Source organism: Heliconius melpomene, chromosome 1, assembly GCF_056956725.1.
Source record: "Heliconius melpomene rosina isolate 202511_hmr_F chromosome 1, ASM5695672v1, whole genome shotgun sequence".
Taxonomy (NCBI): Eukaryota; Metazoa; Arthropoda; class Insecta; order Lepidoptera; family Nymphalidae; genus Heliconius; species Heliconius melpomene.
In genome coordinates this window covers 12,594,712-12,618,546 of record NC_140389.1, presented here as the reverse complement: position 1 = coordinate 12,618,546, position 23,835 = coordinate 12,594,712, and the positions used below count along the sequence as shown (strand labels likewise).

At 32.2% G+C, this 23,835-nt stretch overlaps 4 protein-coding genes across 7 annotated transcripts; 2 read left to right on the top strand and 2 right to left on the bottom strand.

Annotated features, from left to right (window-relative positions):
* Positions 1-4: 4 nt before the first annotated feature.
* Positions 5-2,884, top strand: mRpS18B (mitochondrial ribosomal protein S18B). The gene is made up of 2 exons (XM_085187271.1): positions 5-533; positions 965-2,884. The coding sequence occupies exons 1-2, from the start codon at positions 129-131 to the stop codon at positions 1,112-1,114; spliced, it is 555 nt and encodes a 184-aa protein (XP_085043397.1). The 5' UTR covers positions 5-128; the 3' UTR covers positions 1,115-2,884.
* LOC146541518 (suppressor APC domain-containing protein 2) lies at positions 880-4,962 on the bottom strand. The gene is made up of 3 exons (XM_085187232.1): positions 3,600-4,962; positions 2,078-2,290; positions 880-1,381 (listed from the first exon to the last, which is right to left on the bottom strand). Exons 1-3 carry the CDS (start codon positions 4,560-4,562, stop codon positions 1,268-1,270), a joined length of 1,290 nt encoding a protein of 429 aa, XP_085043358.1. The 5' UTR covers positions 4,563-4,962; the 3' UTR covers positions 880-1,267.
* Positions 4,963-5,896: 934 nt separating this feature from the next.
* On the top strand, positions 5,897-12,078 carry LOC146541517 (uncharacterized). Of its 3 annotated transcripts, none has more exons than XM_085187252.1 (5): positions 5,897-6,311; positions 6,397-6,512; positions 6,618-7,130; positions 9,365-9,635; positions 9,945-12,078. In XM_085187252.1, the coding sequence occupies exons 1-4, from the start codon at positions 6,011-6,013 to the stop codon at positions 9,602-9,604; spliced, it is 1,170 nt and encodes a 389-aa protein (XP_085043378.1). In that variant the 5' UTR covers positions 5,897-6,010; the 3' UTR covers positions 9,605-9,635; positions 9,945-12,078. The 3 variants fall into 3 exon arrangements, with proteins under 3 accessions (XP_085043378.1, XP_085043370.1, XP_085043386.1); XM_085187244.1 differs by having other exon boundaries at positions 9,365-9,639; XM_085187260.1 differs by lacking the exon at positions 9,365-9,635.
* LOC146541516 (glycerophosphocholine phosphodiesterase GPCPD1) lies at positions 10,598-21,712 on the bottom strand. Of its 2 annotated transcripts, XM_085187200.1 has the most exons (8): positions 20,498-21,712; positions 19,908-20,133; positions 19,387-19,596; positions 18,123-18,245; positions 17,695-17,829; positions 14,828-14,974; positions 12,615-12,653; positions 11,271-12,515 (listed from the first exon to the last, which is right to left on the bottom strand). In XM_085187200.1, the coding sequence occupies exons 1-7, from the start codon at positions 21,559-21,561 to the stop codon at positions 12,624-12,626; spliced, it is 1,935 nt and encodes a 644-aa protein (XP_085043326.1). In that variant the 5' UTR covers positions 21,562-21,712; the 3' UTR covers positions 11,271-12,515; positions 12,615-12,623. The 2 variants fall into 2 exon arrangements, with proteins under 2 accessions (XP_085043319.1, XP_085043326.1); XM_085187193.1 differs by having other exon boundaries at positions 10,598-13,656.
* Positions 21,713-23,835: the final 2,123 nt, after the last annotated feature.

Below are 23,835 nucleotides of genomic sequence, written 5' to 3'. Positions count from 1 at the left end.
ATTTTTGTTCTGTTCTGTGATTTTTATATGTTAACACTTGACAATTGACATCTGTCATACTTGTTCCGACTTCTGTGATATTCGAAAATCCATGCCGTTTCTGTAATTTAATAATATCCAACAGAATAATGTCCATTACAACAAATTTACGCTCTTTGATAAACAGAGTTGTTTTCTCTGATATAAGATGTTCTGTGAGATTTTATTCTGATCAATCGGATGAACCTGTTGAAGATGAACAGAAACCCATTGACCCAACTAAAGATAGAACAAAAATTATTCCTGTAGAGACTAGCATGAGATATTTACAAAGTAAAGCATATAAACAAACTTATGGCGAGAATCCCGTTTGGTTTTTATATAGACGTAACCATTTAGGTGGATTTGCACCAAAGAGAACTAGACGAACTTGTGTTCGTAATGGAATCATATCTACAGGAAATCCTTGCCCTATATGTAGAGATGAATATCTTGTTTTAGACCCTCTAAATACAAAATTGTTACAACAATTTATCTCCGTATACACTGGACAGGTAAGAAATAAACAACATAAACACATATTATTATTAAGAACTAGAAACCAAATTAAGGGTTTATTTAAATTCGCTCTCTAGTCTTATAAAAGGTTTTATTGTATTTAATATATATTTAAAACCAGCTTTACACTGTATCCCACACACAGCAGGGTAGGCAGAGGGAACCTAGTGTTAAGACACTCTGTTCCCCACTTTCTGCCGAATTCTATGGGTATTGTGTGGTGAGTGGTAGAATTCAACACCACACTTTTGCCTCGAGACCAGAGCAGTAGTGTTGTTTGTAATAAGAAGTATATAAATTGTATAATCATTGTTTTAATTAATTAAAAATAAAACTACCAAATATGTATTATACGAATTTATTTATATTATTCATATTTTATAAGCATGTTGATGTAAAGAAATTGATTTGGTTTATTTTTTTATAGATACTTGATGCATTTAAAACTGGACTATGTCAAAAGAAACACAAAGAATTATTGGTAGCAATTGAAAAAGCATGGGATCAAGGATTTTTAACTTATGATGTCCCATTTAGGGAATATGATTATTCTCTTTACAATAAACATGCGGTTTAATTGAATGTAACATAATATTTAGTAGTTATAATAAAATACAATTTAAATATTATATAACAAATGTTTAAATTTTTTTGCATAACATAACATGGATTAAAATTTAATGGCACATGGTTTTCTAGATCAAAAGATAAGATAAAGATGGAAAGATAATTATGTGAAATTATCCATTATTTTAATTCTGTTTCTTTCAATTAATAATTCCCTTATCAAAGCTGATTTTTCCCGTTCCAAAATAGATATTCTTTCATTCTTGCGGTTCACCTCCTGAAAAACAAACCTATTAAATATTTCTATTTTACATAAAATAATATATGAAAATTTTATTATTGGAGTTGAGATTATAATTTTGCTTAAAATAGTGTTTTAAAAGCATGAGAAAGTGAAATATTTTATTTAAGCATATAATAAAAATGTAACTAATCACAGTCTGAACATGGAGATATTCATATATCTCCAAACCATTATTGGAGGCATTTATAAATATAATAGAACCCAAAACTTATTGTCTGTGCTTAGAGTTAAAAGCAGTTTTTCACTATAATATTCATATTTAAACAGTCATATAATAGTCATAGTGCAGGGGCACAAAGTGTGACTTGTGTAAACGCAACAGGTTGTGAGTTTGAATCCCATTTTTCTTGAATTCAGTGAAAAATAGGAAACATAGTGTTTTAATGAATGACAAAATTGCTATAACTGTGGTGGTGAATTGAATTGGCTTTATATGTATTGATAGTCCTTAAGATTACATTTGATGGTGTTATTAGAACACGAAAGCAATGCAGATTAGTTAATAAATAATTATGTTGTTAAAGCAGGTTCTACCAGGAATGAATCACTAATTCATGCATAAAAATATAGTGTTATAGTTAATCTATTGTTTTTTGTCTGAGTTGTATAGTTATTATCAATGTCATAGTTAATATTACAAAGACCAAAGATTGATTAAAATTGTTAAACCTCTGCTAGCATTCTGTTTTGAGATCTAAGGACAGCTGCATTATTTGGTGTAGTAGCTGCATTGCTTAGTGTTGCTGGTAGAGCAAGATTCATATGTAACGACAGAGGTCCATGACGCCACCCTGAAGCCAAGGCGCCAAGTTGTCGATTTAGTTCTAAAATGCGAGCACGCAACAGTTCTAAACGTTCTTGATGTGCTTCATTCCATGGTTCCTTTAAAAAAACATATGAACCTTTCATTTTTAAAAAATATAGTAGCTTTATAGTGGTTAGATTATAAGTTATAACTTAATTTTTAAATTATTTTTTTGAAAATAACCAATTAATAAAATATGAGGCCGTCGTGGCGCAGGAGCGCGAGAGTGTGACTGTAACGCGACGGTTGTTTGTTCGAACCCACTCGAGGGAATGAATTATTATTTCTTAACATTTTGGTGTTGAGCTCCGACTCACTACGCAATGCCTAGAAAAAACCTGTGGAAAGTGACGAACTGAGTATTTTAACACTAGGTTCCCTCTGCGCACCCTACGGGATACAGTAGTATCTAGCATACGGTGGGCAGCTGATGTTTTATCCAATAAAATTCTTATTTAATAAATTATGTAAGTAATGCAGATATCTATACTAATATAATAAAGCGGAAGAGTTTGTTTGTTTGTTTGTTTGTTTGAACGCTAAGATCTCTGGATCTACTGGATCGATTTACTTTGTTTTTGTTTTGTATGAAAGCTGCATTCTTCAGAAGTGCTATAGGCTATGTAATATTACATTACACATATATACTAATAAATTAAAATACTTTCTAATTTGACGTGCAATTTATTCTGCCATGTTAATAACAACCGTCGTCGCTACGCGACCGCGTTCGTTACCGCGTCATTTTGATATTCATCCTTATGAAAATAAATATAATAGTCACTTTTAACATTTCATCTAGATTGAAATTATATTTCTATAGAAATTATATTCTTATATTTCAAGCAGGCGTAGCCGCGTCCGGGTCCGCTAGTTATTTATAATCCTCCCGTATAATAGGTATGTAAGTATTGACAAGCCGTATTATGCTAAGTAACTAATTATGTTTTTAATTTTATTATTAATCACGCCAGGATCATGTTGTTATATTCAAAATACAAAACGAAAGTTTTATCGCTAATTACTGATGTCCTTGTTCATTAATGTTTTTAGGATCTGCATAGATAATATATTTTAGGCCGTAGTGGCGCAGCGTCCGACTATAAACGCGACGGATATAGGTTTGATTACCACCAAGGAGAATGAATGATTTTCAGCTTGTCACACTGATAGGCAGGTAGACAAAGCGCGGCGTTAAGAAAACGGAATGTCTTAACAGAAACAGAGAAAATAAAAAAAAGGCAAATATATATATATTTGGCCTAAGTTATAGAATTGCATTTTTTTTATATTTGGCATTTCATGTTTTGTATAGTTGGCATTTGGAAATATATATTTTTTTAATATATATATACAGTAATTTACGTAATATTGACAACATTATACCACATAGGCTCCCATCCTCCCTGCGTATCGCATTTTGTCCTGCACTTCTGTTAATTGCTTCAGATACCATTCCCTAGCCTCCTCTACAGCTGTTAAGCCTTGTAGCAATATATCTTTTTCTTGTTCAATTTGTTTCATCTTTTTTAGTAAATTATAATCGACACCGTTATGAAGCGTATGGCGACGGGGCTCCCGACGTCTTGAAGTTTTTCGTAAATTTGTTTGTGTTACATTCGCTGAGCGGCCGTCTCCAAGTCCTCGATCTTGACACTCTATTGGCCTTGTCATATCAAATTCCAATTTTGTCTCAACTATGTCATCACTTTCCACCGCCTCTTCAGGTTTATATAAATTTCTCGAATTTTCTTTCCTGTCTACTATATTTTTTTCTAATCGAGGTGGCTTAGGAGGACCAAATTGTCTATGACTTTGTGGAACTTCATGTTTAGATACGGAATTAACTTTTCCATTATGTAGTAATTCAGGCAATGTATCTTTATCTTCGATTAACTGAGGCATACTTATAGTTCTTTGAGTAGAGCTTCCTGTGTTTCTCGCTATATTCCAAGTGCTTTCTCTATTGTGATTGTTTTCTATATCTATTAATGGAGCAGATGGGGGACGATGAATCGGAATTTGCGGATTCCCAGGTTTTTCCATATCTTCACTCATAGGGTTTACTTTTTTATTAGCATTTTGGACTTGATTTCTCAATAAACATATTTTAAGACCCGTGCAGAAGCTATCAAATGTTAACAATCCATCATGTGAAGCTACCTTTTGAAGGCTTTCTATAACACCACGGGGAAGACCCTTAGTTCGATCATCTCGCCACCTGTTTTCAATGTCGGTTAATTTTACGTACCCAGTTTGTTTATCGTCCATTATATCAAATAATGTCCTCATCGCTGAAACGAACTGTTTAGGTAATGATTCCATGTTAGTATGGTTAAAATGTATCATTTTAAATAAACTTTTAATTATGATGCTTAAGAGGACCTCCCAGATTCATAATACTCAACTTCTTTCGATGTAGTTTATCATATTATATATAATATATTCACAAGTAAATGACACATAAAAACAAACATTTAGACAACACTTAGATAATGAAAAAACCACATAATTTGATATTCCTAAACATAATCACGGTTTAATCGTTCGTTGTTGTAAATTCATAGTTTTTAGTAATTTACTTATATACGATTTTAAAATTAAACTTCGACGTTTGGTAGCGGTGAGCGAACCGGCTAGAGGGAGTGATTTTGCGGACCTATGCAGGCCACGGCTATAAGCAAGAAAACCGGTCAAACGGCATTTCGGGCAGGTGGAGGCCACATTGATATACTAGCCATTGCCCCCACGCGTATTGATTTAATTAAGATTTTATATATTTGACTATATAAATAAACAATTGTAAAATGTACATACACATTAAAAAAATTGTAACCTATAGAGTAGTTTTTATGTTATAAAATAAAATTGAGTAAATAATGTTTTAATTTAAATGATTTTATTGTAAAGTAGAAGTACTTAAATAAATAAGAATACGAATAAAAAATTAATTAATGAATTAAAAATTAAATAATAAAAAAGGTTCACGCTGTATCACGCACGTAATAGAGTAGGCAGAGGGAACCTAGTGTTAAGACATTCCGTTCCCCACTTTCTCTGCGCTTTCAACTCGGTTCCCCCTACATTTAATACTTACGATACTCATGTCTGGAGAAGTTTTATGACGAAATCTAATAATAATGTAACTGATAAAGCTGTAGTTATTACAGTCCTCGTCTTTTGGCAAATCTACCAATAGGTATATAGTTACTATAAATGTAAATAATCGTTACGAAAGGACGTCTTGGCGCTGTGTCTATAAAAAAGGGCGGATAGTGAAAAACGATGTTAACACTAAGGTTTCCCTGCCTACACTGCTATAATTAAATAATCAGTTAAGTTTAATTGATTATTTACTTATTATTATAAGTAGTCCTACTCCTAAGTAAAAATGAGTTAAGTAACACAATAAATAGATGAATGCTAAAAAAGATTCCAATAACTTTTACTATAATTCATCTGCGTTCTAGAAGACCATGTATTTTATTAAGTTAAACAGCTGATTTTTATTAATAAAAAAATATGTTAGATAGGTAAATAAGAGAAAATCTAATATGATATTATTTTTACAGAGCGATAAGTTAATTTATAGGTGTAAATAAATTAACTTTTTATTATAATTAGATATCGTATCTTAGTAGTGAACTATCTGTTATGGTACAACATGAACATAATATATAGTTGATATTTAGTCTGTACTTGACACTCGTGACAAATAACAAAGTACGCTTACGTCTTTTATGTTATTTATTACTTTTTTATTGAACCTAGGAACATAATTATAGTAAGAATTAGAAATGAGTAAATCAGAAGATAATATACCAGAAACAAATGGCAATGTAAATAACGATGGACAGAGAAAAAATTGGGTTAAATTTGACGAGGAGTCTCAACAAACTAGCGAATCAAACTCAAAACCAAAAAGTGGACCTATCGCAGAAGAAAATACTTCTATGCCCTTAAATACTGGAAGACCGGCTGTCCTTAAAACTGAAACTGTTCATGTAAATCTGGATCGCGTTGAAAATAACATTGAACCAGCTTCGCAAAGTGCTGTTATGAAAAATGTAGAATATATTAATGTTCGACATGGATTTAGTAAGATAATTAAAATTTTATAAAATACATATTTTAGTTGTCTATTCGTAATTAAAAAACAAACAATTAATTTTTCGAATTACAGCCAACGGTGACGTTATTGTGACTTTATTGCCTACAAATACAAAATGGCCATGGATAACTGCAGCTAGATTTCGTCCTGAGCTTGTACCTGAAGAATTAATGGCTCAGGGTCTAACAGTAAGTGAAAAAGTATATCCAATTGTATGTTGTGATATTGCATGTAATAAATGTTATCAAAGCTTTATACAAAGGAAATATTGTGATAGTTGTTTTATTTTTCAGTTAACTGTTGAAGAATATGTTCATGCAATGGAACTGCTTGTTAATGATACTCGCTTTACGTTATACAATATCTGCTATAAGCGAGTGTTAGTTGGTTGGATAACTATTGCATTTCTTGTACTCCTTACACTTTTGTTTTCTGGTTTGACTGGACTTACATTATTTTCACTTGGAGTGCTGTGGCTTGTTTTAAATGCAATGGCCATTTTTTTGTGCATGTGGATAAAGTTAAAGCTTTCTAAAGGATTAGAACAATGTTTGGCAAGTGTTAATAAATTGTTGAACAAACATAAACTGTTACTAGCACTAGATGACAGGGGCAAAATGTCATGTCACAAAGTGAATTTATGTTATATTTACTTTGACTCTGCTCCTTGCATAGCGCACATTCATCAGTTTATTGAAAGTGAAGAAGGCAAAACAATAATGCAAGGCTGGGAACGGAGATTAGATGTTTCTGCTAATGATATAGTTATTCAAGGAAGCCAGTCCACAAGATTATCTCGTAAACAGGTATGAAATTATTCACTTTTTATTCAGGACTAGGGACCCGCTTGTGGCTTCACCTTCTTTATACACATTTTTTTATATACTAACCTGGATTATTTTCATGTTCTAATAACATTATCAGTTTAAAAAACAAGTCAAGAAATTATGTTTATCATATAGAAACTCCCTTAAATATTTATTTCTTTGTTTTTTATTATTTGTTGGGATATCCGCAAATGAAATACATCACATGTGAAAATTTGAATGGTATAACTATTACAGCCTGGTGACAGAGAGACAGTCAGCAGAGTCTTAGTAATAGTGAAAAAGAATTAAGCCGCCGAAAATCACTTTTTTGGGTTCTATTACATTGTTAAATGCCCCTGATATTAATTTTTGTATATTTCATGTACAGACATCGATCAGTCACAATTTATTATAAGTGTAGATATACATACAATACTAATTTTTATTTATTAAACTCAGATACTATGTTGTAAGGTATTGTATGTAAAAAACATAGAAAATATATTGATAATTATATTTTAGAGAATATATGCTATTGGCAATAAGAATGGCTTAAATATGCAAATGCATATAATCCGGTATTTAGTTATCAGTTTTAAAATAAATTTAAAAATTACAATGTATTGAAATCAATTAACTTATAATGTAAAGTGGAAGTTGTGTGCCGCTTATCAGTTTCTATGAACGCCATATCCCTAACATTTTATTCCTCATAATATTGAATTTAACAATTATAATGGTGCTGGATTTTTTATATAACTAACAGTGTTTTAAAATAATATAGCTACACCCAGTTTTTAACAAACTTTTCTCATCTTCTTAACCACATAATAAATTAGCTATAATGCAGTATAATTAGCTATTTTTTTTTAGTTTCATATTACACATTTGCAACAAAACTACTTGTTCCTAGTAATCCAGTATTGTTGTTACTAATTCTCGTCTTTTATGTGTGTTAAATGAAATTCCCAATAATTATACTAATACTAACAATTAAATTTCATTGAATTTAATTAAATTCAACAAAATTACGAAATAGCCCATGTCAAAGGAGGTAAATTAGAATTGACATTATCTAATACTTTCATTGTACTAACTTCAGCTAGTAGTTGTCTTACTTTGATAGTTACAAATAATAGCATGAAAATAAAAAAATATATTTATATTACATAAAAGCATGATTATATTAGTCCAATAATTTAATAATCTTAATAGAATTTTTCTTTTTATAATTATATTTTTTATATACAAGTGTAACACAATTGACGGACCAATTGCTTATAGACCATGGTCTATAAGCAAGTGACCTATCCCAGTACCTACCCATTTTTGCCCCTTGTAGTTTCAGCGATTTTCAGGGAAATTTAATATTAGCTATAGTTACCATGCAACTACATAACCCAATTCACTCTCCTAAGCTAGAATAAGCTTTATAATATCATCGCACATCGCTATATAGTCTATATTTATCAGATTTTTTAGCTTCACACTGTATCCCGCACATAGCACTGATGGCAGAGAGAACCTAGGATCCTAGTGAGAAGACTAAGATTAACACATGTTATTTACGAGATCTATAGCAATAGTTTTAAATTATTATAAAGACCTAATATAAAGCTATATTGAGAGGAAAACTACAAGCCCAACAGTTTATCTGTATTTCCTTCAACAATCCTTTTTTTCCAAAAACACATAATTCCTTAAAAATCTCTTGAACCACTGAAAATCGCTGAACATATACATATTCCATTGCACTAAGGTAGGGTACACCTGTATTTAATAATATTATTACGGACCTACATATGTATATTTAATATTTATGTACTTTATGTTTAGTTTGCCCTATTACAAATACTCAATCAGTATAGTTATATATGTTTTATGACATACAAAACTCAAATAGTATCTTTTGATAAGTCTATTTCATATTAAATTATACTATTTTTATATGTTGCTATTGGTAATACGGATATTATTTACCTATGAACATGATTTAGATCTATCTTTTTATAAAAATGTGATCCATTAGAAATTGTTTAATTAATTTAATTTTGGCCAATTACTTTTATTATACAAGAATTAATTTGTGCCAAGTTAAGTAATTTAAATTGAGACTTTATTTATACTAATGAAAATAACATAATATAGGTGTCGGTTTATTGTATTGGTAGTAGTAAGTAGCGATTGGTGTTTGTAATGGGCAGTGTCAAGCGAGGAATATAAATGTGCAGGATATGGCAGAGCAAGTGTACGTCCGGTATCTCCAGCGGTGGGGGAAGGACTTCTTGCGTCGGCGTCTCGACTGGACGCTAGACGAAGAGGGGGGCAACCCCGCGGCGCCGCGGCACTTGCCCAATGCGCTCTGCCCCTGTCAATATGTCGAGGAAATATTGCGCAACAAAGAGCCCAAAGACACGCGCGCCTGTTGCCCGCCCTGCAACAACTGGCTCAGGCGGCGCGGCCTCGACTGAGTACTGTGACCACTACTGACCGGCCGCTGTGGCAAGTCAGCTATTTCAATTTGACTTTTACGTTTCTTACTTAAGCACGCTACGTACCTTGTAGACTAATTTTATTACTTCCCTTTTGTATTTAATGGGTAGGCAATATACCTTTAGGTACATTTATATAGAACTAGGCACAATATTGATGAATGTACTCCATTTCTGTCTTGTAAGAATCACATATCTTATATTAATTGATCATATGTTTCTAAATGCTCTCTAAAGATAATGTTAATTATTAGTAAATATTATTATAAAAATAACTATGGTTATAATTGTTGTTAATTACAGTAAATATTACTTACAGGAAAGAGGTGCACTTCTATATCTTCGCTACGCGGGTCGGTGGGGGGCGCAGGCGGTCAAAAGTAGGTTGAATCTTAGCAGCTCCGTGCCCGGTCGTCACAGCGACAAATATGTTTGCCCCTGTCAGTTCATAGAGGACCACCTCAAGACGAAACCGCCAGCAGGGCTAGCTAAGTTTTTCACTTTACCTACTCAAAGTATTCAAGTATATTAAGATGTAGTTCATCTGTAATTAACCGATTCCGTCCATTTTTGAAAAAGATTCATTGTATATCTTTTATTAAAATAGTTTATATTTTTTATATATTTTACAATTTACAAAAAATATATTATAATAATTGAGAGTATCTCAGCTTCTACCCTTTTTCATTGTTGATTTGTTATTAGCATTGTTTTCTTTTTCTTTTGAATGTAAAGAGTTTGCCTGTTAGGATTTATTTTAGAGCCTGTGCCAATCCAATATTTATATTATGAATTAATTAACCATACATTTTTATAAGAATCGTATTTCTTAAATCTGTTTTACAATGTCATGTTGCAAATTTTATTCTTTCTATTACTTGTGTTGAAATATGTTATTGGGGCCATATAATGTCAATATTGATGTTTAGTAATGTTAGTAGTCATCTTATTATGGTATTAATTTAAGTTGTATAAAATGTGTTATTATATATTTATTTACATATAGGTAAGTTGACTTTATCACTATTCACTAAGACTATATACAAGTACTTAATTTTTATGAAAACAGGTAAAATATTTATTATTCAAGCAGGAAAATATATTTTTTCCTTTAAAATATTAAAAGTAGGTACTAGTTACCATATATTATATTAAACACACCTATAAGGTACTTAAACCCGTCTAACAATGGCATATCATTTTTAAATTATTTTGCACATCACAATATTTTAATAACTATACATATATATCAGATCGCACAAGTTCCTTGTTCATAAACGCATACAAATAGCCATATTATGTTATAACTATGTTTGCCTTATGTGGGACCATTAATAATATTTGAAGATATTTAAGAAAATCTATTCATGGATATAATTCTTATATTATAACTTTTCATTATATATACATTCTCACGAATGTTATTTATATTAAATAAGTAAAAAATGTCTATTAATATTTAACAAAAGTACTTTTTTCAACATAATTATCTTATTCTCTCCTTTATTTTATTTCTTACCTATAATAATGTACAAAATGTTGAAATTATGTAATATGGAATTATTTAAATGAATAGTACTTTATTGGATTTTCTGGTATTTTTTGGTACACTCAAAAAGATTAAAAATAATTTTACATCATAGTATATTAATAAATATAATTAAAAATGGTAAAGGAGCACAATACAATATTTACAGAAATATATACTTTTATATAATTTATACTTATAATATTTACGCATAATTTATTTCCTTTTATTATTTTAGCGTTTAAGCTACAATATAGTAACACTAGTCGATTAACTTCATATATTATACAAAAATACTTACATGCTACCAAGTATGGAAATGGAGAGCGTAATGTATAGTGTCCAAATACACTATATTTTTAAACCAAAGCTCATTAAAAATATGAAATAACATATATTGCAAGAATTGTTTTCGGATTTATTTTTAATTATTAAAAAAAATCTAAATGTTATGTACCTATAAAATTATTTTGCAATATTTTGTATGCAATAAATATAAAATATAGCTGATTCAACTTTGTTTTACCACTGTCTGATGAATTATCATTGTACTATACAGTATACAATTTTTATTGACTTGGTGATACCATCTTCACGTTAGGGCTAACGCGAAGATGGCATTATATTTGTTAATTATTTATTAGGCAACATTGGAATTTATCAGACAGTGCGCAAGCATCTTAATCTATTTAATTTAATTAATAAACTAACTAAATAAAATATATATATTTTAACTATAATATCTACTTACCAGCTATGTTGGGAAGCATATAAGTGAAATATACAAGAGGTAGCTCAGCTCTAAATTTTGTGATTTAAATGTGAAAATTCCGTCCATTATTCACAATACTTTTAAGGTCAATTAATAATAATTTATACACATTTGTATTGTTTAGTTAACCTATAAAATAAATTGTATTATATACCCATTCTTTTATTTTATGTTATAAGAAAAAATATACATATAAGTATTATAAAATGTAGTAGTTGATTGCACATTAATTACACAAAAATTTTGGCTGCTGCACATTACAATATTCTTTACAATATTAATTTATTCCGTTGACGCTTATGGACGCCATGTCTTAGCGCCAAGCTTTCTTAATTGATTATTATTTTACCCTAAGCATATGAGAGAAAAAAAAATACAATTAAAATAGGTAATAAGCAATATTTATAAAAAAAAGAAATTGACTTTAAAATTCATCTTTCAAAACATAATTTGGTTTTTTAAATACGTAAAGCAGCTACCGCCTTGATATGACGGCATAGCATCTTGTGAACAGTGTTAATAAATCGGAGGAACATTTACTCACTTATTACCAATAGCAGTGCATTGGTTTACAAGACCAACTGACATCACTGCAAAGTAAAAGCAACACTGAGTTAAGCATTTCTGTCAGTTATGCAAAATTTGAATATGTATAATTTTAATTGTCTACAATTAATAAATAAATATACCTTAACAGCTCACTCAGATGTAGATGTTGCAGTCGCATCCTTTGGCACAGACATGTCAAATTCAAATACAAACAGAAAATAAAAAATGGATTGGCGATAGTAATGTTTATTTTTTTATAAAACAGTGGTTGTTCATAAAACATCAAAAATATTGAATTAAATATCACAGATTAAAATTACAAAATGATAAATTATAAAATTTATATATATTTTTTACCCTATTTTGTCCTTTATTAAATTATGTAAATATAAATATGGCGCCTGATCCAATGTTATTAGTAATTTGTAAGAGATATGATTAATAAAATATGTAACTGGTAGCAAACAAAACTGTCTAACTAATTATCAATGTTGATATTCTATTTTATTTTGAAAATAATAAAATGCGTGATAAATTTTATCATTTACATTAATATAAAATTATTGAAAAAAAATATATAAGCTTGTAGAATATAATACAATAACATACATATAAGTGTATGTCGTCACTTAAGAAATATACAAAAGTAATACAATATAATACACATAAGTTAACCGAATTCTCAAGATTTCCAAAAAAAAATTACTATCTATCGAGGTATTCCAAAGTAATACAAAATAATATTTTTAATAACAAATAAAACACACTGGAATTTAATATTGAGCAATGAAACTAATGATATTCTACCATGCATTACGAGTTGCGGGATTTCTTCGGGGATGTTTTGGAGATCGGGTCGGTGGAGGGGAAGAGGCCCTTAAAGGAGTTTCGTTGGCCTTTGACTTGCGCCTCCTTCTCGACGGACCTGATGAGGTCGCGGTTACGTTTGAGCGTGGCGTCGGGCTGGTCGTCGAGGTCGACGGAGGAGGCGAGGGACTCGAGGGAGGTGACGGTGGAAGGCGCGGCGTGGCGGTGCAGCGCGAGGTCGAGGAAGGGGCGCGCGGAGTCGCCAGAGTGGGAGGGGGTGGGGGTTGTGGCGCTGTCGTCGCCCAGCGCCTCCAGCGCGGCCAGCTTCATCACCTCCCGCTGCGACTCGCGCACCTCCACCAGAAATATGCTCTCCTGTGCATTGTTAACAGTTCAGCCTCTTTTGCGAGTCTTCTTACAATTATTATAATTATTAAGTGTTCTCTGTGTCTTTCTTAATTTGTTTACGTTTCAAAATGTTTAATTTTATGATGGAAGTTATGTTAGAGAAAAAAAATACAAATAATATTTTTTTTATAAAAACAATATTTCTCATGGATTTTCGTAATTTCTTGCTGGTGTCAGTCTCCTCACAGTAATTTTGCAAGTATTATATTTGTCTTTATATATATTTATGTTTCAAAATATGAAATTCTATAATGGAACCAGGTTAGAGGAAAGTTTTAAAATGTAGCTGATTTCCTTTTTACAAGGAGAAAATGTTTTCTACGGACGTACAATTTATATCACAAGATCTATTGTATATTTCAATAGCGCATGCATGGGAACTACCATATGAAGACATTGCGATGAAGAAGATATTGCGGTAAAATAGGGGCATCATGAGTAATACAGAAGCCAAGACTAAACGAAAGTAAAGCACTGAGTGAAATTGTCAAGTAAGCATTGTGAATCTATCGTAACTACAATGTTGTGTTGTATGAAACTTAGATATTATTATCTATATATATAAAAGGACTTGTCCTCACTGACTGAGGTAAGACGCACGCACAGCCGTAACCGCTCATGGTAGAAATGCGAAATTTGGACAGATGTTTACTTTCGTAATCTGGAGATCCACTAAGAAGGGATTTTGAAAAATTTTAACCCTAAAGGGGTGAAATAGAACCCCTATTTCACCCAGTTTCACTAAAAGTTAGTACGGAAAAAAATTTAAATCGGCACCGATTCTTATAAAATTTGAAATTTAGATTTTTAAAAGTATTTAATTCATCGTTTTCTAGAATTTACCCCCTAAGGGTGCAAATAAGGGGTTGAAAGTTTGTATGGAAAAATTCTTAAATCGCCACCGATTTTTATAAAATTTGAAATTTAGAATCTTAAAAATATTTCATTGAACACATGTTTCATGGTTTATTAGAATTCACCCCTAAATACGTAAGCGAAGCTGCGCGCGTCCGCTAGTATTATATAGTCCGACAAGAACTTTCTGAATTATAGGAACTTCCCCCTCACATCGAACCACCACCCCGCACCCCGCGACAGCCCTGTCGGGCTATAATAATAGTTTATATTTAATACACACCTTGACTTCCTTGGTGATGTATTGATCAAGCTTGTCATATATTACAGCGTGCAGGCCCATTTCTTTAAGCTTCTTAATAGTGTTCTTGTCGTTGTTGTCGTCACCCCAACAGAAAATTACTAGACCTACGTCTGTCACTAGTTTCACCTGAAATTATGGTAATTTTTAATGTTAATTAATATTAATATTAGTGTAAGTTAACGAGCAAATAATTTCAATTTTCTTTGTGTACTGACTACCCGCTAGCTTCGCCCGCTTGAACTACACTATTATGTATTTACTAATCTAAAACAATGTTATTTTAAAGAATATCTATATATTCAAAAGTAAAGTTTCAGTAAATTAAATAACTGTTATTATGTAAACATAAAAACAGTTATTAATAAAATATGTTAAGAGAAGTTTGCCAAAATACAATAATAAAAACTGTATTTAAATCGGTTAAGCCGTTTCTGAGATTAGCGTGCACAAATGCAAACAAACAGACACAAAAATTAAAGATATTGTTTTAGTTTTTAGTATAATATAATAATTATTATTATTTTATATGCACTCAAAAACGATTTACTCGTTATCGTACTATCGTATCGTACTCGAGTAAAATAGGCAGAGAACCTGGGAACTAGTGTTAAGACATTTGAGTACCCCACTTTCCGCCATTCCGCCTTTCCATTAAGTGACGGAACTCAATCCCGCTATTTGCCTTGTTACCAGTGGGAATCGAACCCACAACCTGTCGCATTTACAGTCACACGCTTGTGCCCTCGACTGGCCTCTATTAATTCCTGTTCAATTACAATATGTCATTTAGTATTTTCTTCTTCGAAAATGCCGCAATTAGAGAATGTCGATAATGTTGAAACCATACACGTAACGCCTTTTAAATGACCTATTAATAATGTATTATGAATAACGTTCATTTACGTTTACAAGATAATCATTTTAATATATATAAAATAATATAATATATAAATAGTAAAATCTAGAATGTGTGTAGACTTTTTTCTTTTTATTTATCTTATAGTCCTTATCGTTAGTTCTAAGAATTGTAAGATTGTAATGAGATGTTAATATAATGCAATGTAATAATAAGTATGTATCTAATTTTTTTATCTCGTTCATTACATTCAATAGCACCGATAAAAACAAGCTATTTAGAAATAAATTAAAAACCTTATCAAGTTTGTCCCCTTATCAGGTATTAAAACAATATAAATATGATTATTTATTACATAATATTATATGAACATGATCGTTAGGTACTTAATAATATAGATATAGAAGTATTGTAAGCTCATAATTATTGCGTTAAAAAGTGGATATTTGACTTTCAACAATGATTCTAAATAAAATGTTCAGCAAATTGAATAAACATATTTATTATTTGGATACTTCCAAATTTCCAAGTCTTTACAAATTAATTTAATTTGGCATATTTGGTTGTATGAAATGAAGTTAATATGAAACTATAAAAAAATTAAGGATAGAAAGTTAAGAAGCTATAATAACGGTAACCAAGAGTTTGACCTTAACCGTGACCGTAGGTAGCGTTTTGCACATTACTAGTAGACTAATATTACTTTGTTTTCTCAAAATATAAAACTTTATACGGTTATCTACAGAAGCATAGTACCTATTTGCACAATTGTTATTTTAAATTTTAATACCGTTCATATATATTTTATTTCAAAGCTACAAAATAAAATAAAATTATAGAAATATATGTAGGTACTATACTATGTAAAACACACGTCATATTTTCACATAATTATAAATAATAATCTATAGTGTTATATAATCATAATTATGTTTCTTAGTGTATTTACTATTTACTCAATAAAAAGAACCGTCATCAGCATAAATGCGTCAGCGTCGTTAACGTAGGTACTAACTATACTCAGCAGTGGTGGTCTAATCGTGAGCTACGAACGTAATCATTCGGGCCAAAGTTCAATGCTCGCATCAATCATCCAATAAACTTGCATAAACTCTGCATTATGTGTCACAGGTTCGACGATCGATATAAGAATATCAGTTAATATTTGTTTTTCGTTCGTTTATTAATTATTTTAAATTCGCAACTTCTTAATGTTACTTTGAAATTCTATATTTTTTCCACTTCACGCTGCTCCACGCGTATAACAGAGGGAACCTAGTGTTAAGACACTCCGCATATTGCCAAATTTTCGAAACATTGCTTTTGTCTCTAATAACATTACGAATGAGGTCAAGTAATGTTATTGACTGAAATATCATCAGCTGGCACGAATCGTGTATGAATAAATATAGAATAAACGTAAACGCTATCTTGAAGGTCAGTGGTGACTGGTCAGTGGCTTTGAATTTATAACGTAAGATCAAAACAATCGATATTTGTACAACTTGTACAATTACCTTAAAATTGTAAACATATTAATATTCTGTATTAGATATATTTCTTAGTAGGTATATAAATGTACATTAATGTAGTAATTTTAAAATAAAGGGGAACAAAAAAGTGGACCGTGAGTGAGGTAAGGCGGCGGCCAATAGGAGCCACTTCTTGATCTATATTAAGTGCAAGTTAACCGCTAGGGGTATAAAGTACCTGCACGTCTCGTCGATCTAATTTTATATTTTTATCAATAGCACAACAAAAGCAACGTGTTGTCTATTTTGATGTTCCCAAAAATGTACCTAATGTGTTTTGGGTAGGTTAACAAATGTTGTTAATATTATGCAAAAAAATAAAATGATGCAGATTTTTTTTACTTTCTCTACATATTTTTGTTAATTTGATCCTTATTAATCTAAAAATCTCAACATCTTAAACAAGTGAAAGTGTACCCACTATTAAAATATAATAATAAAACTATTAATATATTTACCTGGGTTGGATCTCTAAGTAAGTCTTCTGTGTGCACCACAATGCCTAAGATGTCGGAGCTGATGGCGCTTTGAACTGCTGCTGGTATCGAGAGGCATCGTGGATCACGATACGGTTGATATTTATCGGTAATTCCCTTAGAAATATATTCAATACTGTATAACATACATTATTAAACTTATGCATCTTGGTGCAGAGTTCGTGGGTTCGATTCCCGCTCGGGGGTATGAAATATTTAATATGTTCGCTCTGTTAATAAGGTAAAGCGAGGCGTTGAGTTCCGCCACTGAACACGTAGGTAATGCATCAAGAATTCGGCGAAAAGTGTTAAAAAGAAGTATCTACCTAGTGTACCTCGTGTAAGGTTCCTTATTACTGCCTACCGTGCTATATGCGGGATACCGTGTGAATCTATAAAATAAAACTTACCACTGTTAAAAACATAACGGGGTACTTGTTCTGTTTATATCGAACCATAGTGCAAATATCTGGGTTGAAACAGGACAGAACCACGCGTCGCTCTCCTGCGTGCTTTAGAACTACATCTAATACCTGCATATGAAACAATTAGTATGAACATACACTGAATCCATGGAATACTAAGTGGGCCAATCTTCCCCCAACTCGAAAAAATTAAATATTTATTTAAATTTATAATTTTATTTATTCACTCTGGTGTCGAGACAAAGTGCGTCATTGAGTTCCACCACTCAACATTCAATGCCTCCAGAATTCGGCGGAAAGTGGTGAACGGAGTGTAAAGCTGATTTATTTATTTTTTTCTTTTATTATGAACATATTTTGTCCTATTAGAGTCAACAGTTCCATGGGAAACTAATATCTCTAAAAATGATAAATACAAAGGAAAAAATTACTTCGAATTTACAAATAAACTGATCAGGAATAGGTTAAGTTATTTTGTGGAAGTAGGTGTGAAATGTATAACTGCGAAATTTCTCAGTCAAAAGATTTCAGTTTGTCTACAATTATAATCAATTCATTTCTAGAACATACTTCGAAAGTGGCTTTAGTAGAATCTCGAAATTGTTATGGATAGAGAGAGAAGTTCAGACAGTTTATTACTCTTTGAAAGGAGTTCCTTACACTTGGGTCTCATCTATGCAGCTAAGGCTCCCCAAAGTCTATTACCGGCAGCAGTACGCCTTTCCACATCCATCTCATATTTTCCATCTCTACTGAACACACTTCCCATATATACCACAACCCAAATATATCTTACCATTTATATTGATCTTGCATTCTGTCCTTTCTTCATCTCTTTCAAAAACCAGAACCTTCGTCTTATTTGTATTGAGGCTTAGACTATTATTTTCACACCATTCTTTCAGAGTGGTGACTAATGCCTGCAACTCACATTCTGATGATGCAATAAGCACTGCATTATCTGTGTACAGCAGGCAATTCACATTCAAGTCACCTACTTTCACTGCCATATTACTGTTTCACTCCTTGGAGACAGCATTCAAATATAGATATTTCAAATGGTATTTATGGATCTATAGATAGTTACATCAAAATTGTGCAATGAAAGGAAAAAATAATATATGTTACAGCTAAATAATATTGTAGTAAGCTTCTGATCAATTTCATTAATAAGAATAAAATATAATAAGAAATTTTTAAGTAACTTTGGAGTCTGTTGCAATTGCCTAAAGTAAATGGTCAAACCAACCTTATCAACATATGTGTTCATATCAAAAGGATTGTTAAGTTCAAAGGTTCCATCATTCAATTCCATAGTCCATTTTAACTCCACATTAAAGCCTACATGTTCATCTAACTTCTTGAAAACCTCTTCTAAAGTAGGAAATGGCTGATGCTCTTCTAAGTCTTCATCAAAAAATAGGATTTCATGATTCCTACCCTCTACTAAATGATACACCTGTAAAAATATTTTATCATATATTCACATAATTTATTACACATGAATTGAGATGTTTTGGTAATCTAAATCTATTATTTTGAATGACTGTAAATATTATATCACAACAAATAATTTACTTTATGTAATTTTGAATAATAATGCAATATACTTGTATAATTTATAATAGTTACAACCATTTTTATTGCAAATCTATAAGAGAAGACCTTGGTGTAAAAAACTGCACATAAATATAACTTATGAATGTTTTGATCAAGTAACTAATTATATAAAATGGGCAGCGTTTACTGGAAAGCTAGGTCACATGATACCTTAAGTTTCTGCAGATGCTCCAAGGTCAAGTCTTTCACTGGTAATTCTAACATTTCACTGAAATCAACTTCCTTTTTTCTTTTCATAGAGATACAAACATGAAAATCATGATAAATAACAGGTATCATGTCTTTACTGAGTTGCACATCAAATTCCAGCATGTCTGCCCCACTAGCAGCTGCCTTTTTAAGGGATGCTATTGTGTTTTCACGAATGGCATTTCCCCTGAAATTTTGAGACATTTTAGCAACACTACATAACAAGTGTTGCTGCTAAATTTTTATATTTTAGCATATCTTATAATTTTTTTGTATGTGTGTTAATAACCTACTTCCCCTATACAGCTGTACCTTTTGGAATGAAATTTTGTGGTTATGTTTAAATGGGCTCCTGGATAATTTTAAAACATAATTGGACCCAGCAGATGGTGTTGCAGTCAATGAATACTAGAGTCTAGATGGTCTTCTATAGTATACATTATATATAGTCTAGATTCTAGACTATAATAACACAGGAAATAGCATGTAAACAAAAGTTATATATGTTATAGGAAGAAAATATTGTTACTTAATGTGTATTATTAACTTACTCTTTTGTTTTAAAACTAGCACCTAATCCTCTGTGACCAACTTCTAGCCCTCTCCACGATGGATCCCAATACTTTGCATAAGAAACACCCAAATTACACAAGTTTTCTTCCATTGGATGAATAATAAGATATTCAAAATTAATTGTGCCGAGTGGGCGGTGTTTAACATTGCAGGTTACAGGTAATTCTAAAGCACCTTCTGATGGCTTAAACATATTTGGTAAAACATAAGTATACCCTATATGACAAGGAGGGTCTTCAACAGAAGCACGGGTGCTGTATGTATAAAAATCTATAAGATAGGCCAGATTTTTGGGATTTGAGGTAAAGACATTTACTAATAACACATCATTCTGTTTATATTCTCTGCCAAACTGTTCTTGAGGGTGCAAATTACAAATAGCTGGATCATTATCAAGTGATGCTACTTCTACAAATGAACCCACTGGAACTTCAACATCCATAGTATCTGTACTTAGAGAGGCATCTTCAATATGAGGCTCTGTTCCAAATGTTAGCTTCACAGGAGTCACTTTTATATTTATAAGTCGTCCAACCAAGCGACTTTTCAATTTCAAAGGATTATTAATAAATTTAAATTGAACAAGACTTTGGGAGGTGAGCCAACCTCTGGAAATATAATGTTTACCATCAAATTCACCAAAAGTATCAGTAACAGGATGTAGCATATTTTCCTTGATAACTCTTGGCTTTATATTTGTTTCCCAATGACGAATAATAATTTCACTGTCTTCATTATATGAGCATATGGCATAGCGATAATATATGTCACAAATGTTGGGAATAACAATAGACTTACTCCACAAGTTGGTCTCACCTACACGTTCAAGAAAAACGGCTCTTTTGTAATCCCATTCACCTAATTCTGCTATATTTCCTGAAAGAATCACTTTTTCCTTAGCGGCAATATTTGGCACGGATACGCTAAACATCCATTCTTGTGACAAAATTTCAGGTTCCTGGGGCAATTGTTTTACAGACATTGTTCGAGTAGTTTTAATTTTTACCTTCTTGTCTTCCTTTAAAAAAAACCAACGTTGCATAGTCCACTACGTATAACGCGTGATTTTTTTTATTAAAATAAATAATTAAAAACGAAGAACAAAAAAAAATATATGGAAAGGAAAGGAAGGAAAGTAGTATAAATTTTATTTATATAAAGATAAAAACGAACATGGAACTATACTTTTTAATTTAAAAGACATTTCACAGATATTTTAAATTTGCGTTTTTAATATATTATCAGTAATTCGTACTACTTCGTTAGTATCCGTAAGTCGTTTTGCTTTAGCGTTAACCTTAGCGCTTTGAGAAATTTTGAGTTTTGGCTTTTGTTTATCGAAATTTGAAAGTAAGATTCATCTGTTCTCTACATTATGGTTTTTAGGCGTGCCAACAATTAGACCATTTTAAAGGTAAAATGTATCTTTTGATATAACATTTTCATATCTTTTTTTTTTTTTATGGAAGAAGGACAAGGCAAACGAGCGTTCGGGTCACCTGATGATGATCACCGCCGCCCACGACCCCGTGCAGCACCGGAGGAGCTACAGGTGCGTTGCCGGCCTTTAAGGTGGAGATAGACGCGCTTTTTGAAGGTACCCATATCGTACCGACATGGAAACACTGCCGCGGGTAGGCCATTCCACAGTTCGGTGGCGCGTGGAAGGAAATTTCTACGAAACCGCACAGTAGTGGAGTGCCACGTATCCAGGTGGTGTGGATGGTATTTAAGTTTGTGACGTACTGTGCGGTTGGAAAATTCGGCGGCAGGTAACAGGTCGAACAGTTCTTCAGAACACTCACCATGAAAAATGCGATAGAGAACGCACAGTGAGGAGACGTTTCTACGCAGAGCCAAAGTGTCAAGCCTTTCACAGCTTATTACATTTAAATACATAACTTGACGCTGTATCCCTAGCGGTAGTCAGAAAGAACGGAGCGCCAAACGCTGTGGTCTCTACATACCTCTATTGCCTCGTGAACTATCATCAATTTCTTAATACATTCCCTCCCTAATGCTTTTTACGTGATCTTACTCCAGTATTTTTGATATTGTGTTTTCGAAGGTCAACCAAGGTTTCCTTCTACCTGCCTTGAGGCTCAGTCCATGATAAATATTTTTTTCCCATTCTTTCATTACTCATTCGTTCGACGTGTCCAACACGACTCAACACGTTTTTCTTCAGTATCACAGTGACATCCTCGCTAGTACCTGCCATTTTGTGTATCTTTTCATTGTGGATTCAATTCTATAATCCACGTTTCGCTACCGTATAACAGCGTCGTTACCAATGCTGCACTGTGAACTGCCAAATGTGCTGCTGTGCTGAGACTTCGCCGTCAATCAATCGCCATCAGCTAAGTCACCATTTACCCCGTTACCGGAAGCTATACGCCTTTCCGCATCCATCTCGTATCTTCCATCTCTACTAAACAAACTTCATTTCATTCATTTGTTCTAATATCTTAGATACCATTTAGGCCAGTCATGGCACAAAGTGTGACTTTAAAATTCGGTTGGTTGGCTTCGATATCCACTGGAGGAAATGAAATATTTATTTGTATTTTTATTTGTTCGCTCTGGTATCGAGGCGTTGAGTTCCGCCAGTCAACACGCAATGCCTCCAGAACTCGGCGGAAAGTAGGGACCGGAGGTCTTAATAGTAGATTCCCTCTGCTTACCGTACTGAGTGCGGGATGCAGATGATGATAATGAAAGAATGGTAAAAGGTAGGTAAGTATATAATGTTATTAAAATTACTTTAAATTTATTGTCAGTAATTTTATAGAGATGGAGAACCAATTTTGAAATCCCATTTGATGATATGTATATTTTGATTAAAGTTAACTGACAAACGTAGATTAATATTTATTATTATTATTACTCAAACGCGATACGTTGGGCACTTCGGAGGCGTCACCAACACATTTGATTTCATTACCTGTCTCTCTCCTGACTCTCGTCACCACTCTTAGCCTTAGCCAGTTGCAGTCGAGTCGAGGAGCGCTGTAATGTTTAAGTAGGAATTCGGAAGCCCTAAATCTGTCCGTCCGTGAGTGCCACAAAAACTATTCGAGTTCCCACTCGGACGTGTACCAGTAACAGGATTGACATGTATAAAGTTCATAAAAAATCTTTATATAATAACTAGTGGACCCGAACGCGGCTACGCCCGCTTGAACTATACGAATATTTATTAAATGAAATTATTTACAGGTTTCAATAGAGATAGAGCTCATTTTGGGTGACGTTTTCTAACAACAAACTTTGCAAATGGTTGCTTGGCAACGACGGTTGTTATTAATATGGCGGA